We start from the raw sequence: 15,184 nt of genomic DNA, 5'->3' as shown, positions 1-15,184 counted from the left end.
TGCTATTACCGAGGCAAAGAATAAGAGGAAAAATAAGAAGAAGGAGGAAGATTTGATGAGATCAACTGTTAATATCTCTGAAAGAGTGGAAGGGGATGATGAAGATGAATTGCAAGAGTTAGGTAGCAGAAAAACGTCCCGTACTCTTGGCCCTATAGATAAGTTTGCAAGCTCCATCAGCCCTGAAACTTGTTTGAGTGCGAGAATGACCCAAAGGCAACAAACTATTAGTGAAGCACTATTTAAAGAGAGAACACAGTCTGTTCGTGAATATTGTGCTAGATGGGTGTATGAAGCTGGTATACCTTTCAATGCGATTGAGAATGATAGCTTCAAATTATTTGTTGAGGCGGTTGGTCAATTTGGGCCGGGGTTCAAACCTCCCAGTCAATACCAATTGAAGAAACCGCTATTAAAGGGGGAAGTTGACAGAATAAAAGAGTTATTAAAGAAACATGAAGAAGAATGGGCACGAACTGGGTGCTCCATTATGACAGATGCTTGGACAGATAGAAAAATGAGGAGCATCATGAACCTATGTGTTAATTCTAATGCAGGTACTGCTTTCCTTTCTTCTAGAGAGTCTTCAGATGAAGCACATACGAGTGAACTTATCTTTGAGTATGTGGATAAATGCATTGAGCAAGTTGGGCCACAAAACGTCATCCAAGTAGTAACCGACAATGCTGCCAATAATATGGGAGCGGCAAAATTATTGAAGGTGAAGAGGCCAAATATCTTTTGGACCTCATGTGCTACTCACACCATCAATTTGATGCTTGAAAGTATTGGAAAACTGCCAAAGTATAAGAAAGTCATTGATCAGGCCAAGAGTTTCACAATCTTCATTTATGCACACCATAAGACCTTGTCCTTAATGAGGTCATTTACGAAGAAGAGGGATATAGTGAGACCAAGAGTCACTAGATTCACTTCTGCTTTCTTGACTTTACAGAGTTTGATGGAGAAAAAGGCCCAACTGAGGGCAATGTTTACCAACTCTGAATGGGATGAGTGCAAATGGTCAAAGATTGTTAAAGGGAAAGCAGTCTATGCTACTGTGATGAGCATTGTTTTTTGGAATGATGTGACTATATGCCTTAAAGTTTTTGCACCTTTGGTGAAGGTGCTTCGAATTGTTGATGCGGATAGAAAGCCTTCTATGGGCTTTTTATGTGGAGAGATTAAGCAAGCAAAGGAAGATATTAAGGAGGCCTTAAATAATCTTGAAAAGAACTATAAGCCTATCATGGAGATTATTGAAGCAAGGGTAAAAGATAGGCTAGATAGTCCACTACATTTTGCAGCTTACCTTTTGAATCCCTACTACTTTTTCAAGGATATGGATATACAACTTGATAATGAAGTGATGGATGGGCTTTTTAACTGTGTGGAGATGTTTTATCATTATGATGGTGAATTGCAAGGCCATGTTATAAATGTTGAGTTGCCAAAGTATACTCGTAAAGATGGAGCTTTTGGAAAATCGTGGGCAACTCAAGGGTGTGCGAAAAATGATGACAATTATAATCCAGGTATAAAATTCCTTTAATCCTTTCTATTGTGTATTAGTGTATAAATTAAATTTGTTTACTTTATACTTGTTTGACCTATGTAGTTACATGGTGGGTGACTTATGGAAATCAAACTCCAAACTTGCAACGAATGGCGAGAAAGATTCTCTCGTTAACCACTAGTTCATCCGGTTGTGAAAGAAATTGGAACACTTTTGAAGGGGTTAGTGTATATATGAATTATATTTATTTACTATCAATTAGTTATCCTTATTCAGTTATCATTTATATTGATATTGCTTTTATTTTATTTATGTAGATACATACGAAGAAAAGAAATAGACTAGACGTGAATCGATTGAACAATCTAGTCTATGTTCAATTTAATGCGAAATTGATGAACAAGCACAAAAGGGAGAAGGAAAGGAATGTTGATGTGCTACTTGCTAGTGATGCTAGTAATGCACAAGAATGGATTGTTGATGGAGAAGATGATGAAGAAGTTGAGCCTGGTACGGGGCTCACTTGGGAAGTGGTTGGTGAAGCATCAGGAGCAGACGAGATACTTCAAGCTCGAAGAAGTTCTAGGATGAGAGAGCTTCATGAAGATGATTTTCAATCAGAAGAAGAAGATGAGCAAGAAATCAATGAATTTGATTTTGAGTCCGATGAAGATCGTGTATTGGAAGAATATGGAGAGAAAGAAGACCAATTAGATAGTTAGACTTAGATTCTTCGGATATGATTTATGTTGTATTATTGCTACTTCAACCTTCTTGAACTTATAACTCATATAATAGTTTATTTTCTGAGTCTTAATTCCATTATTTCACTTGTCATTTCAACTTTGATTTACCTGAAAATAATATCAAATTACATCAAAAGGTTTTTAGAAAAAAAAAAAAAAAATCATTTTTCCTAATCGCCGCCTAGGCGCCCTAGGCACTAGGCCCCAGCCTGGCGCCCGACTAGCGCCTAGCGCGTTTTTGAACACTGATTAAAGTAGATTGTTGCAAGGTTTATCCCCTGACTTTCAGCCACTTGACAATATTGGAAAAACCTCTCACACCTCCTAACCCACCACCTGAGTTTAGCACCCTCAAACATGGGAATTTCCAGCCTAGGTAGGGGTGTGTGTTGGTAATTTGGGTGGGGTCCCCTTACCTAGATGGCTTGGTCTCTCACTGGTTGTTCTTTACCTTCCTGTAGCATGGAAGCATGAGGGGGTATGCCTACTTGTGTCAAGATTGACTCTAACACAACTCTTGGAGGGAAATCTTCTGGCAGGTTGGCCTGAGGCATCTTGGAAAACATCTTCAGGAACCCATCAATCTGGTAACCCAAGTTAGCTACTTCCTTCTCCAGCAATTGCATAGCCTCTCTAGTTGCCACATTGGTGGCTATGTTCTCCTCCCGGCAGCAACCCAACTTTTCTTGAGTCTGCTGCAAACCCATCTCCATAGCCTCCAACCTTGTCTCTATCTGCTTCGTCCGGGGTCCCTCTACCATTTCCTTAGTCGATTTCTTCCACTTCACCCTGAACATCAACTAGAATTCCTTCCAATAATTGGTAACTGCCTCTGAACTGCTTCCATAAACTACCTTGTACTGCTTGCCTTTAAAATCTGATCAGAAACACCCAGATCTAGCCAAGAACCGAACTGCTCTTATACCAATTTGTCAGGAACCCGAGCCTGACTGTAATTCCTTTGATGAGAGAATTGAAAGAGAGGGAATAGGGGGAAGAAGGGAGCAGGGGGAAGAATTAGACTAATTAAGAGGGAGAATTGAGAGCTGGAAGAGAGAAAGGAGAATTTAGACAAGAGTAGGGAGAAATAGAGAAATCTAAGAGAGACAAAGAGAGAATTTTAGAGATAGAGAATTAACTTTCAATTAATCAAAACCTAAAAAACATACAAGAGTGGTACAGCCTTATAGAGACGCTATTCCACTACTTTAACAAAGCAGTTTCCACTTCCTCTACTAGAGTAACTGCTCCTAAACACTACATTGTCACTAATGTGTAAATAACTAACTAATACAATTTTGCAAAAATAAAAAAAAAAATATAACTAGCCTAAACGTGACACCCCCATCTTTCTTCAATTCAAGTCACCTAAACTTGGCAACATTTTTTTGCCACAAAAATAGAAGAAAAGCTATAGACAAATTAATTGTCATTAACTACTTTCTGCTTTTGTGTATGATAATAGATTCATACATCCATTATAACATCATTAAGCAGTTGACTACTCCTTTATAAATAGGTATTTCACTGTATGCAACACAAAATATATGGCCATCTTAATGTAGCAATGCGACTTAACAGCTGTCAGCACTCTACAGAAAATATAAGTCAGCAAATCTTATTAATCCTAGTCCTACCAAACTGAGATATGGAAATCAAGCACCAATATAACTTTTTGTCAAAAACCATGACCTGCCCTCAATTTTGCAGTTTCATCCACCAAGAAATGAATTCTAGCATGAGCTGCATGGATCTGGCAAACGGTACAAGAACTGCCAGACTAGTATATGAATTTCCATTCTAGTAATTAATATCTAGTAATAAACCATCTATGTAATTTTGGTCAGAGAAGGGCCTCTACTTCCAACTGTATCATCTGTTCTACTTGCATTAGCCTTTTTAACTTTTCCGTGAATACTATGACTGATAGAGATATCAATAGCCCAGGAGATGTTATATATGCACAACATTGTAATATTTTTTCAGAAGTATGGAGGAATGCAAGCATATAATGCTTGTCTCTGAAATATGAGAAGTGCCCCTATTCAGATACAGTGTATGCTTAGCATACCGCTCATTGGACAAGAACCCAACACATGTTTTTAACACAGAAATTTGAGGAATATCTCTTAATCCTCATTCCTTCAAGTTCCATATGAGAAAGGTTCTATTAAGGAACAAGAAAAATAAGTTGATAACTATAAGCATTTGTTGCTCATCTACTTCAAGTAGGAGTTTTCGTCACAGTTTGTAAGGTCACAAAAACAATTGAAACCATGGACGATTTCTACTTGTCAAGAATAGCTAATCAGAAAAGACAACTCCAAACTTGCTACTATAAAAAGTCTTTACACATTACAACGTCTCAAGTTTCTTACTAAAACAAGGGAAATCCACCAGCATTCCATAAACACGTGTCAACAAATAGCCAATGCTTTTCTTCATATGCTGGCTGCCGCTAGGCAGTTTCCTAATCTATTCACATCGCAGACCAAAAACAAACAAAGCCAGCCCCAAAAATGAAAATAACGAAGAAAATACTCCACCCCTAAAAAATATAAAAAGAATAAGAAAATAATGGAACTTTGAGAAATCCGACTTTGCTAAGCTCAATCCAACACAACCAAGCGTTTTTCCAATTGCTGGGGTCAGCTCATGTACGCTCTATTGGAGGCCCTAAATAAAACTTCACTAACCGCAGGAAATCAAACCAGTTATCATGCCAAAATTGGTGTTCGGATTTTCTGGAGATCCAAAAAAAAACCTCAACTATGTTAACCATCAAATTAACAAACTTCCGAAAAAGCATTTCTCTAAGGAAGTAAACACAGTCTCAAATCAATATCCGAACTGTTATCAACTAAAGCCACAGAATCAAGCAACCGGCGAGACGACTCACACGGTTAATTAAACGGAAAAATAACTATAACCAGAATAAAAAATTGCAGTGTAACTAATTGGTTCGGCGAACAATCGAGTAAGACCTGGTCCTTGTGGTGATCATCGGGGTCGCCGGAGATCGAGCCCGCAACGGAAGCTCCAGCCGAGCGGACGTTGGAGGAGACGGTCTTGATACAGGAGGAAATGAACCTCAGAGAATTGGGGATGAAGCCATTCGTGCTGGTCTTGGTCTTGCTGCTTGCTTGGGTTTTCTTCATAATCAGAGACCTCTAGAGGTTTCGCCGACCACCGGGATGTTACCGGCAACAATGAGTGCTCCGCCACCGCCTCCCTCCTCCTCCTCCTCCTCCGCCGCCGCCGACCACTCTCGCGGGAAACAGGCGATCAAATAGAGCATTTAAAACACGCGCACGCACAGAATCGGAGATAAAACCGGCGAGAAATCGGCGTCGATGTTCTCTTGTGTCTGTTGGATTTGACCTTCACTCAAGACGGTTTCTCTCTCTCTCTCTCTCTCTCTCTCGGTTTTCGACTCCTTGTTAATCCCACTGCCAGCAATTTTCGTTGAATATCGGAACGCGCCTCCAATGTTTCTCCTAATTTCACCAAGCACCCCGAAACTCTTGTTCATTGCAGCAATGAACCCTTCCCAGCAACTACTCACATTTAACCTGACTCATATCATTAATTCAACCCTCAATTAAAAAGTTTAAAACTTTTATTAATGATACAGATAATCACAAATGCCTATCTAAGATTTAATAAAATATTCACTTTTTACTAAATTACAATCATTTTATAGTAACTTATTTGAATAAATTTAAATTTAATAAATACTATAAAATCTTATTAACAATTCGAAATAGACAAATCGAATATATAAATAAGTGCATGTAATAGAAATTCAAGATTTATTCATGCTATAGGGCAACCTAAAATTTGGCCAATTTTTTATTTATTTTATTTATATTTAGCAAGTTTTGGGAATAAATTATTTTTACGAGTCCTTGTTAGATTAAACGTGATTTAAATGATTTTTTATAAGATAGTAATAAAAATAAATATTAGTCTCTGAAATTATCCTTAACAACACTATTGGACTAGAAAAAAAAGAAAATAATGACCTCTGCAAGTATAGTCCAACAGTTGAGACGAGCACATCTTGAAGATAAGTAAACTATAATCGATATATAGTCGGTGAATCATCCCGTATTTAATTCTTGATTGTTGAATTCTGTGTTTAACTTTCTCTCTTCATATGTGGGATCGGTTGGGAGAGACCAAGGTTAGAGATTTCACCTTTAAAGGAAGAAAATGGTGTAAGGAATGGCGATGATATTATAATTAATTGAAAGTTTAGGGAGGTGAATGATATTAGTGGAAAAGCTGGGGCAAAAAAATAATCGGAAGATGGAAGAAAATGGTTTACGTCACGGCACACGAGACGAGAATATCTTAAATGAGATGCGAAGCAATCAAGCAAAACATTACGGTGCCTACAAGTGAGCTTCGAAATTATTATTATTTTTTTAATTTTATTTACTTAATTTTGTTGGCAATCATATTCATAGATCAATTCTAATTAATAATAAATTAATCGTTTAATAATTACAATTTTAAAATTCAAATTGAGATGTGCTGGCAAATGTTTGGGTAGTCTGCTTTTGCAATTGTGCCTATTAAAAAAAGACAATTAATTAATTAATATATATTTAATTAAAACAAAATATTAAACGCTCACAAATCTTATTAATAATGACAAGAGATTCTTTATCACAAATAATATTTAATCTGAATTATTTCATTGCTCTTTAAAATCTACAATCTATCTTGATCTCGAGTTAGGCATATAAATAAATTTATGTAAATCGAATTTTAAAATCTGACGCTTAAAATAGACACAGATAATTATATAATTTCACACAAAAATAAAATTGAACCCATCACTTCGCCACATATTAAGCTCCTACGAGAGGCCGTCTGTGTTGGCCGCAGGATTTTATGCCTGGCTGTGTCATGTAATCTGAGCATAGCTGTGTTCCTTTTGCGAGACACAAGCCATCACCACTTCAGCATCCTGAACTGTAAATGGCCTAAAAAGGTGAGAAAAAGCCCAAATCTAAGGTGAAAGCTGGAATTCAACAAAACTACTTTTGTATTTTATTTATTATTTTCAGTTTAAAATTTCACATTTGCTGCTACTAGTAAAGTTCAAGTTGAAGATACATACATCTTTGAGTTCCCTAATTGCAGAAAACAGCAGATTTATACAAAATGGAGCCATGACTTATGGCAGCACAACCATGATTTTAGAGGCACTCTGAAGAGTAAACTTCATAGTTGTGGGACTTACAAGATCCCGCGAACAAGTCTTGTGGGTACTAGACTGTGGACCTGTGGTTTATAACTGATTTCAGGAACCTAAAGCAACCGCCTTGTGTCGACTCAGATCACTCAAATGCTTTGTCAAGTTGTACTCTTCCGCACCCAATAGCTCCTCTGAGAACGCTCGTTGGAGTATCCCTTTTTGATGCTCTCTAGAGCACAATTTGTGGTTTTCACCCCTTAAAAGCATCACAACCTGCAACCAGCAAACGAAACACTATCGATATTGACTGCTTCAGAGTATAATTTTGGAGCACTTTGGACAAATTTGGGGCGTTTTGCCTCCGGTGAAATGACATATAGCTAATAACAGGATGTTTCCGGAGCTCATTGTAATGAAGTGAAGACTATGGAAGGTTATTATGAAAGTTCAATTGCATTAGCATGGAATCAATGCATTTCAGCAATTTTCAGAGCAGGAATCCTAACTGAGCCAAAAGGGGCATTCCAGGGGCAAAAACATTGTCCTCGCATCAACATCATTATCGAAGAACCCCAGACATGATATTTGCCTCCCCTTTCAGAATGGCAGGAAGTAAAAGTAAACCCTCTCTCAAGAGTTCAGTGGATCTCTGTTTATCCCCAAAATTAGGAAACGCTTTACTATACAGTTTGGTGAGGGACAAATCACTGACCTTCCGTCCTGAATACCTACATGTTCTGCATCACTCATCAATTTAGCTATGGCCTAATCCCTAATCCATCAATTTTTTTTTGGAGAAATAAATATACCAGCTTCTCGGATGGTAGTAGACCCTGTTCGCATGGTCTAATCTAGTTCGAGTACGCAGTTTTTTAGTTAGGCCATTTATGATTTAAATTGCATTGTCTAATCTTCTTTCTCAGTTCCAGTTTTCACTTAGGTCATTTAGTTCTAGTCGACTAAGGTCTAAAATCAAAGTTAGAAATGTCAAGTACTCAAAAAGGGAAATAATTCTTGGAAATCTGATTTAACTGTGAGATTCCGAAGTAATCCCCAAAAACACTCATAAAGGACTACTTGCCTGGCTCATCCATGGACGTAGAATTGGACTCTGCTCAATGCACAAGGAAGCGGTCAAGATGACACGATCCATCTCTTCTGGGTTATAATTTTCGCCAAGAGAATGATCAACAAGTTGCTTGACATTGTTGTTATCAAGTAAAGGCTTTGCCTATAGAAAATAGCTTCAAATGATTAAACTTTGATCTGAGAAGCAGTCAACAGGTGACTGCAAGATTAGGTTCAGAAGCAAAATTACCCAAAGCACTAGACTTTTCTGTGAACCCTCCAACGCTCCACGTCCTGTAATGAGCTCTAAAAGTAGCACCCCGAAAGAAAACACGTCAGTTTTCTCATCCACTATGCCATGCATGAAGTACTCCGGAGCAAAATAGCTGTTATTGAGGCATCGATAATTAAAAGACCATCCATTAGATTTAAGGTGAGGGGTTTTGGGGTCACATACCCAAATGTGCCTTCAAATTTTTGTACATGGTGGTGACTCCATTCTTTTGGCAGCCATTTTGCAAGGCCAAAATCACAAATCTGGATAAAAATTGGCTAAGTCAGCTATTGAGAAATAAATTCATGGTAATATTATACCGGGAGGAAAGTAGTGTTTAAAATGGGGACAAAATTAATCAACATCTTCAAGAACAGGTCTCCAAAACAGAAGTGCAATTTAATCTTCTTAACGTGACTTGGGCTATGCAAAATGATGTTAAAAGAGGATGGCTGATCTGAGAATTTACAGCATATGCAGGCAAAGCATACTCCTGGGATAGTGAAGCTGCAAAAGTCAGAGGCCTGAAAAGGCTCCCTATGAGGCAGAAGGCTTATGATAACAAAAAGAATTCATTGTTGTATACTTGCATATCAGGCACTATAGTCTTGTATATTAAATGCATTATTTTGGGGGAGTAACCAATATAATGCAACTCACTAATATTTGTTTTCATAGTAAAGTCAAAAGAACAAACAGATCATCATTTTTCATGTAGTTCTTCTAGATATCTTAATTTAAATAGTAATAAATAATAATCTTTTGGATCAGATATTTGTTTCATGAGCTGGTCAAGACAAGAACAGGTGTTGGTCAATTTATAAGTTACTAAAATAATAAAATAAATTAATAACATAAGCGTTGAAGACATTTTTGGCTCTCATACTCCGGATAACTAAATTCACCATTTTGGAGTGAATTAAACTTTGGCGTTCCTAAATATGACCAATCAGACATTTTCATTTTCTAGCAGCAAGTGAGCAATATTTTGATCCAAATTCTTAAAGATCATGCGTTGCAGTACCTTTTATTGCAACTTATATTGGAAATATCACAGTTAGAAAACTCCTCTTGTATATGTTTAATCCCTGAACAAAATAAGAAATCAAACAAACTCTTCAAGAAACTCCACAAGAACGTTAAATGAGCCAACGATGCCTACATTTTCAGCCTAGAGAATCTTCGTTCTCTTTAGTATTCATGATGTTCCAACTCTTTGCAGGCATAAAAGTCAAACAGTAGATAGAACTCAAAACCGAGAAAACTCACGCACTGCTCACCCCAAACTATACTATATTATAATTGTTAAAGAGTGGCATTTCTTGCGAGTTATAAAGAGAATGCTACTTTCTCATTTGTATACCATACCTCTTGTTCCCTAATCCATTCTCTTTTTTGTAAGGAATAAACTTAATGACACTGGAATCACTTATTTATGATAAGAAAATTTTAACAATTTTTTATAATATAACTTCAAATAGTTTGGGCATTTTAAATGGCTTTAACGTCCAGAAAATCTTCTTATGCATCCAATCATGGAGAACAAAAGCCAATGTATCCCCGAATTTAAAAGTTGAAAGATACCTGAGGCTCAAAATCCTCTGTTAGCAGAATATTATCAGCCTTGATATCTCTGTGAATAATTCGTCTTTGGCAATTCTCATGAAGATACAACAGGCCAGCAGCAGTCCCCAGAATAATCTTATACCTAATAGCCCAAAGTAGTTTTTCCCTTGAGCCTGGAGAATATACATCTACATAAGAGCCTGTAAATGAAAATAAATGTATTGGAGAAAAGACAGGAAATATATGAACTAACCACGTAGAAGGGATCCTAAACTCCCAAGAGGAGATAACTGAAGAACAAGATATGTTCCACCTTCAACTCCAAACCCAATCAACTTTGCAGTATTAGGATGATTTACATGGGCAATAGTGCCAATCTCAGATAAAAATCCTATTATCTGATCCTCTAAAGCCCCTTTTTTCAGCACTTTAATTGCTACAAGCTGTCCATCTGGTAAACAGCCTCTGTAAACTTCAGCATAACCACCCTTCCCAATCAGATTTTCTACAAGAATACAACAATTAGTTAGCATCGATAACCAATTTTACAATTCAAATTCTCATTCAAAATTTCCACAGGAGCTGGAAAATAAGAATGAGATTAAAGTTGGAAAGACTCTCTTTTGGAATGTAGTAAGCTTGAAAGTGAGATATAGCTTTCAAGTTTATGTTTTCAAATATATGGAACAAAATTTACCGCACCTTGGCTAAAATTTTTGGTTGCTCTTTGGAGCTCAGATAAGGTAAAGTTCTTCCAAGGGGATTTGAAATAACAGAAACCTACATCTACATTTTCTCTTGCACTTCTACTCTTTCTTCTTGATATCTTTGGCACAACAAGAGGAGGGAAGGAGGGCGACCGCTTTTTTGAGCCTCTTTTCCACATTTTAAAGAATCCTCCCCAGCGAAAAAGCACTTCTAATTTTGAAGAACGGATTTCAGGTTCTTGAATTTGGGAAGAACCTTCTTCAGTGCCCAAGTCTGCAATGCATCCTTCTAAAACTCCCCTAGGAGAGGCATTTTCTTCTTTTTCCTTTTTCATATCGAAACATCTTAGGTCTAGAATGGAAACTTCAGAGAAAAGTGTGAGTGGAACAAACAGATAGTGCTACATCATAACCATGCTAGTCAAGGCACGGATATAGTTCGTTACAGAAGGTAATGATTTAGAAGAAAATGAGATGGAGCAAATTACCCTGGGCAGAAGCAGGGGAAGAAACTTTACACCCTTCCATCCTACAAGCTACTGGAGCAGCAGTCATCTGATGTGAGGTTTCCTGTGGTAAGGTGACGAGAATTCACATCATTCTTTGGCATATGGAACAGTCATCGTCAATGAGAACACATAATCTAACAAATCCATAAGCAAGAGATCGAACACGGACCATGGGGGGCAGAAAGAAGTAACAAAGAAATTGTCCTGCTGGAGACAGACTCAACAACACCGTTTCTTTTTCCTTTCCTTACTCTCTTCTTTGGATGGATGAGATGGGGATTGTTAAAATTATTACGGGACTCGACAAAAGCTTAGAATCAACTATACCTGAAAAAATTTAGGCCAGAACACATGCAGCAACACAATCAGAAGCTGAAAATATACTCTGGATGGATAAGTAGAAGATAAACCAAATCAATGTACATAATGTATAAGAAACATTTGTCTGCTTTTCATGATAAGTGAATGTTATATGATTAATGGCATAAGGAATTAAAAATAAGTCAACATAATCAAACCTATGCCATAGAACTCACTCGAAGTGAAGCAGCCAGTTTGGATGTCTCACTCGGAGCAATGTGAAGGAGAGAACAGTGTTTTGATAAGGTCATATAGGAGAAAAATTTGCAGACTTCAGCCTTTTCATGGTGGACCCTGGACAGATCTTGACACCTCCTTTGAGCTATATAATAAATCTATTTGTTTGTCAATACATAGACTTCATATATAAACAAACTAAAGAATTAGCTGCAAAACTAAGATGTGAAATTACATAATAACACAAATATGTTTACTCAATTGCTGCATGAAAAATAAATTCAAAAACCCAAAAGAACATGAAAGAATCCTGGAAGAAACGAAAACAAATCGCACGAGATGAAGCATCAAATCTCTACATCTTTTTATCTTTTATCTTTTGTCTGATATCAAATTCAAAGCAGACGTAGCAGTCTAAAACTGTTCTCCAGTCTGCCGCTGTAAAGTTTATGCCGTTATCCTTTCCTTTATCGTCGCGAATTGAATACTTCTTGTCTTACTGTCTCATCGATTTTTATCTTTTTATATGCTTTTCTTCAAGGAAACATAGTTCATTTGGGTTCTCATTTTCCATGATATTCTGTACTGTCTTTTGGTCCACCACCTAGCTATAACAAGAAATTCCCAAGTACTTGTTCAACTAAAAGCAAATCTTAGAGAAATAATAAAATCGTGATAAGGAAATTTCTGTACCACAATGCAAGAGAACCATAAATACTAAAATCTACAAACTAAAGATCATCCATAAACTACAGACAGTTGGAGATTGGGGAAAAGAAGAAAGTTATAAACAAAAATAGAAACTCTCAGCCAGTATGCAAACCATCCAGAGAACAATTTGAAATGAAAACTAAAGATATTCTGGTCATAAAAACAGAGCCATAGTAAAGATGAATCTTTTTGAGACCCCTTCTAAGAAGATCACCCCAAAATTTTCCTTTTCCGTAGGGGAAAAAAAAGGAGATTAAAGCAGATAGTAGCAGAAACCAAAAAGAATTAGGAATCGTGTTCCGCAATGAAGGAATGCGTGGAGAAGACCCTGTAAAAGGGCAACTAAGGCAAACAAAACCCAGAAGCTAGAAGCCATTGATGGAAAGTAAAGAACACCTAGAGAGGATAAAAGCCCAGAAATTATGAGGCAATGTTGGAAGGCAAAGAATACCCAGAAAATACTATAGAAGAGAAGGGGAGAGGAAGCAGCAAAGACTACCTCAAGTGGGAGCACAATGTGAGAAGAGAGGCGAGCAGTGGTGGGTCTTTGGGTGGAGATGGGGCTATAAAGAGGCGTTGTTCCCCATGGCAAAGCTTTCATTTCATTTCATGAAGCTTCCCGCTCGAGCTGTGGAGGATTGGTGACAAGTGGAAGAGGCCTCACTGCTTGACACCATGTTCCCCCTCTCAACCTTAAAACCCGCAAAGCCACGCATGCATCTACATACATGGCTGCGTGTCACACACACCCCATGTTGTTTAAATGCATTCGGGTGGGCATTCCATCAAAATTTTAGAACTGACAAAATACATATCCAAAATCAACTTTGCTTTCTTATCAATTTCTTTTTCAATATAATGATGTGGCAAGCTGTGATTAATTCGTCCGGACAAATGTTCGTAAAATTTTCCGACCAAATTAACGTTTCCGGCTACGTTTGGAAGGAATTATAAATGTTGTTTATAGGAAAACTATTTTTTTAATAATTAATAGTTAAAGGGTAATGTTCATTTTTATATTAAGAGACAATAATTAAAGTAACAATCCTATTAATTGTTAATAAATGCATCCTATTTTAAAATACTTAATCAATCAATAAATTTGATCATTACCCTTATCAAAGTGAATTAAAATATCAAAAAATATTACTTAACTATTTAAGTTTGACACGTGGATATGTTATATATTTTTATATTGATATAGCATTCAATATAATATATTAATGTAAGAATGTTATCTCAAATAATTGAATATTCAAGTAATATTTTTTGTTAAGATATAAAAAATTACTATACTCATAAATAAATTTGATAAACATATCACACACCAATTTAAAGCAGTTACACTTAAAATTAGCAATAGTTTATAATAGTGAGTAAATTTATTATTAATTTTAAATAAATTATTATGAATTCGTATATATTACATTAATTTATAAAAGTTATTTATCAAATTTATTTGTGAATATAATATTTACTTAAATACTGTTATATTTGTCTTAGAATGAAAGACTAAAGGACCATACTATAAGTACTGGCTATATCATGAGCTATATAATACATTGTAAATGACAAAAATATCCCTTACGTCTCATTATCTTGCCTTACCACGTCTCAGTGTCTTTTGTTGTCTCACCGTCTTGGGTGAGTAGTATTTTAATCATGCGTCTCATAACTTCACATCGTCTTACCATCTCACTTTATCATATTAGATAAAGGGTATTTTGAATATTTTAATTACATTATATAACTCGTGGTGTAATCTATAAGGTACCTACAACATTTTTTTAAATTAAATTATTCAAGACAAAAAGGAAATAAGGTGCTATTAGGAAAAATATATTTTTTGTGGGCAAAACTTGAGGAATGATTTGTGCCACGAGAATTGGAAGGAACGGTTGAAAGGGTATTGATTTCCCCAAGTCATCAACGACGTGGAGGTGTGGTGTGCCCTTTAATTAAAGAGCGAAAGAGGAATTGTGAAGTGATGGCAATGTTCATTCGTCGTGGGGGGCGTCTTGAACAGCACGCAAAGCTTAAAGGATTGGCTTTGCTTTGCTTTGCTGGTCCGTCTTAAACCTATCTACAGATTACAAAAACAACGCCATCAGAAGGGATTAAATCCTAAGTAGCTTTCAGAGGGCCACTTCGTGACCCGGCCGTCGGTGCGCCTGCGGTGGACGCTTCTCCTGTCATCCACGTTTAAGCTTTCAATTCTCAAATTATGTCATTTTTTTTCATTAACACACTATTACGAGCGTCCCTCGTTATTTGACTTCACGATATTAGTAGGACTTAACTAAACAAATTTGGTTTAGTTAAGTTCCTCTCTTATATAATT

The 15,184-nt window shown here is 36.6% G+C and overlaps 2 protein-coding genes across 10 annotated transcripts in view; both read right to left on the bottom strand.

Annotated features, from left to right (window-relative positions):
- LOC127801334 (autophagy-related protein 18h) overlaps positions 1–5,689 on the bottom strand; it is a 43,238-nt gene extending 37,549 nt beyond the window's left edge. Inside the window, exon 1 of one of the 2 annotated variants that reach the window (XM_052336339.1) lies at positions 5,247–5,689. In XM_052336339.1, coding sequence (XP_052192299.1) covers positions 5,247–5,420 — 174 coding nt within the window. In that variant the 5' untranslated portion in view covers positions 5,421–5,689. The remainder of the gene's footprint in view (positions 1–5,246) is intronic. The other variant, XM_052336340.1, reaches the window with a different exon arrangement.
- A 1,320-nt stretch (positions 5,690–7,009) lies between these two features.
- Positions 7,010–13,581, bottom strand: LOC127801038 (receptor-like cytosolic serine/threonine-protein kinase RBK2). 8 transcript variants are annotated; one of them, XR_008022934.1, is made up of 12 exons: positions 13,343–13,581; positions 12,132–12,277; positions 11,765–11,922; positions 11,575–11,656; positions 11,082–11,450; positions 10,633–10,884; positions 10,398–10,552; positions 8,997–9,076; positions 8,790–8,925; positions 8,553–8,702; positions 7,517–7,744; positions 7,010–7,245 (listed from the first exon to the last, which is right to left on the bottom strand). XR_008022934.1 is itself a non-coding variant. In XM_052335833.1 (11 exons), the coding sequence occupies exons 3-11, from the start codon at positions 11,765–11,767 to the stop codon at positions 7,577–7,579; spliced, it is 1,395 nt and encodes a 464-aa protein (XP_052191793.1). In that variant the 5' UTR covers positions 11,768–11,922; positions 12,132–12,290; positions 13,343–13,580; the 3' UTR covers positions 7,301–7,576. The 8 variants fall into 8 exon arrangements, 7 of the variants coding, with proteins under 7 accessions (XP_052191793.1, XP_052191796.1, XP_052191797.1 ...); XM_052335833.1 differs by lacking the exon at positions 7,010–7,245 and having other exon boundaries at positions 7,301–7,744; positions 12,132–12,290; positions 13,343–13,580; XM_052335836.1 differs by lacking the exons at positions 7,010–7,245; positions 11,765–11,922 and adding an exon at positions 11,923–11,980 and having other exon boundaries at positions 7,301–7,744; positions 13,343–13,580.
- Between the last annotated feature and the right edge of the window lie 1,603 nt (positions 13,582–15,184).

The sequence above is a fragment of the Diospyros lotus genome, chromosome 5 (assembly GCF_014633365.1).
Source record: "Diospyros lotus cultivar Yz01 chromosome 5, ASM1463336v1, whole genome shotgun sequence".
Taxonomy (NCBI): Eukaryota; Viridiplantae; Streptophyta; class Magnoliopsida; order Ericales; family Ebenaceae; genus Diospyros; species Diospyros lotus.
The sequence above is the reverse complement of the archived record's forward strand: the minus strand, read 5'-3'. Positions and strand labels throughout refer to the sequence as shown.

Bases quoted from the DNA above. Each gene is read 5' to 3' on its own strand.
- LOC127801038 (XM_052335833.1), bottom strand. The intron at 11,451-11,574 runs GTAATTTGCTCC...TTTTCTCTGAAG, and splicing joins TTCCCCTGCTTCTGCCCAGG to TTTCCATTCTAGACCTAAGA. The intron at 9,077-10,397 runs GTATCTTTCAAC...ATTTTTATCCAG, and splicing joins CAGAGGATTTTGAGCCTCAG to ATTTGTGATTTTGGCCTTGC.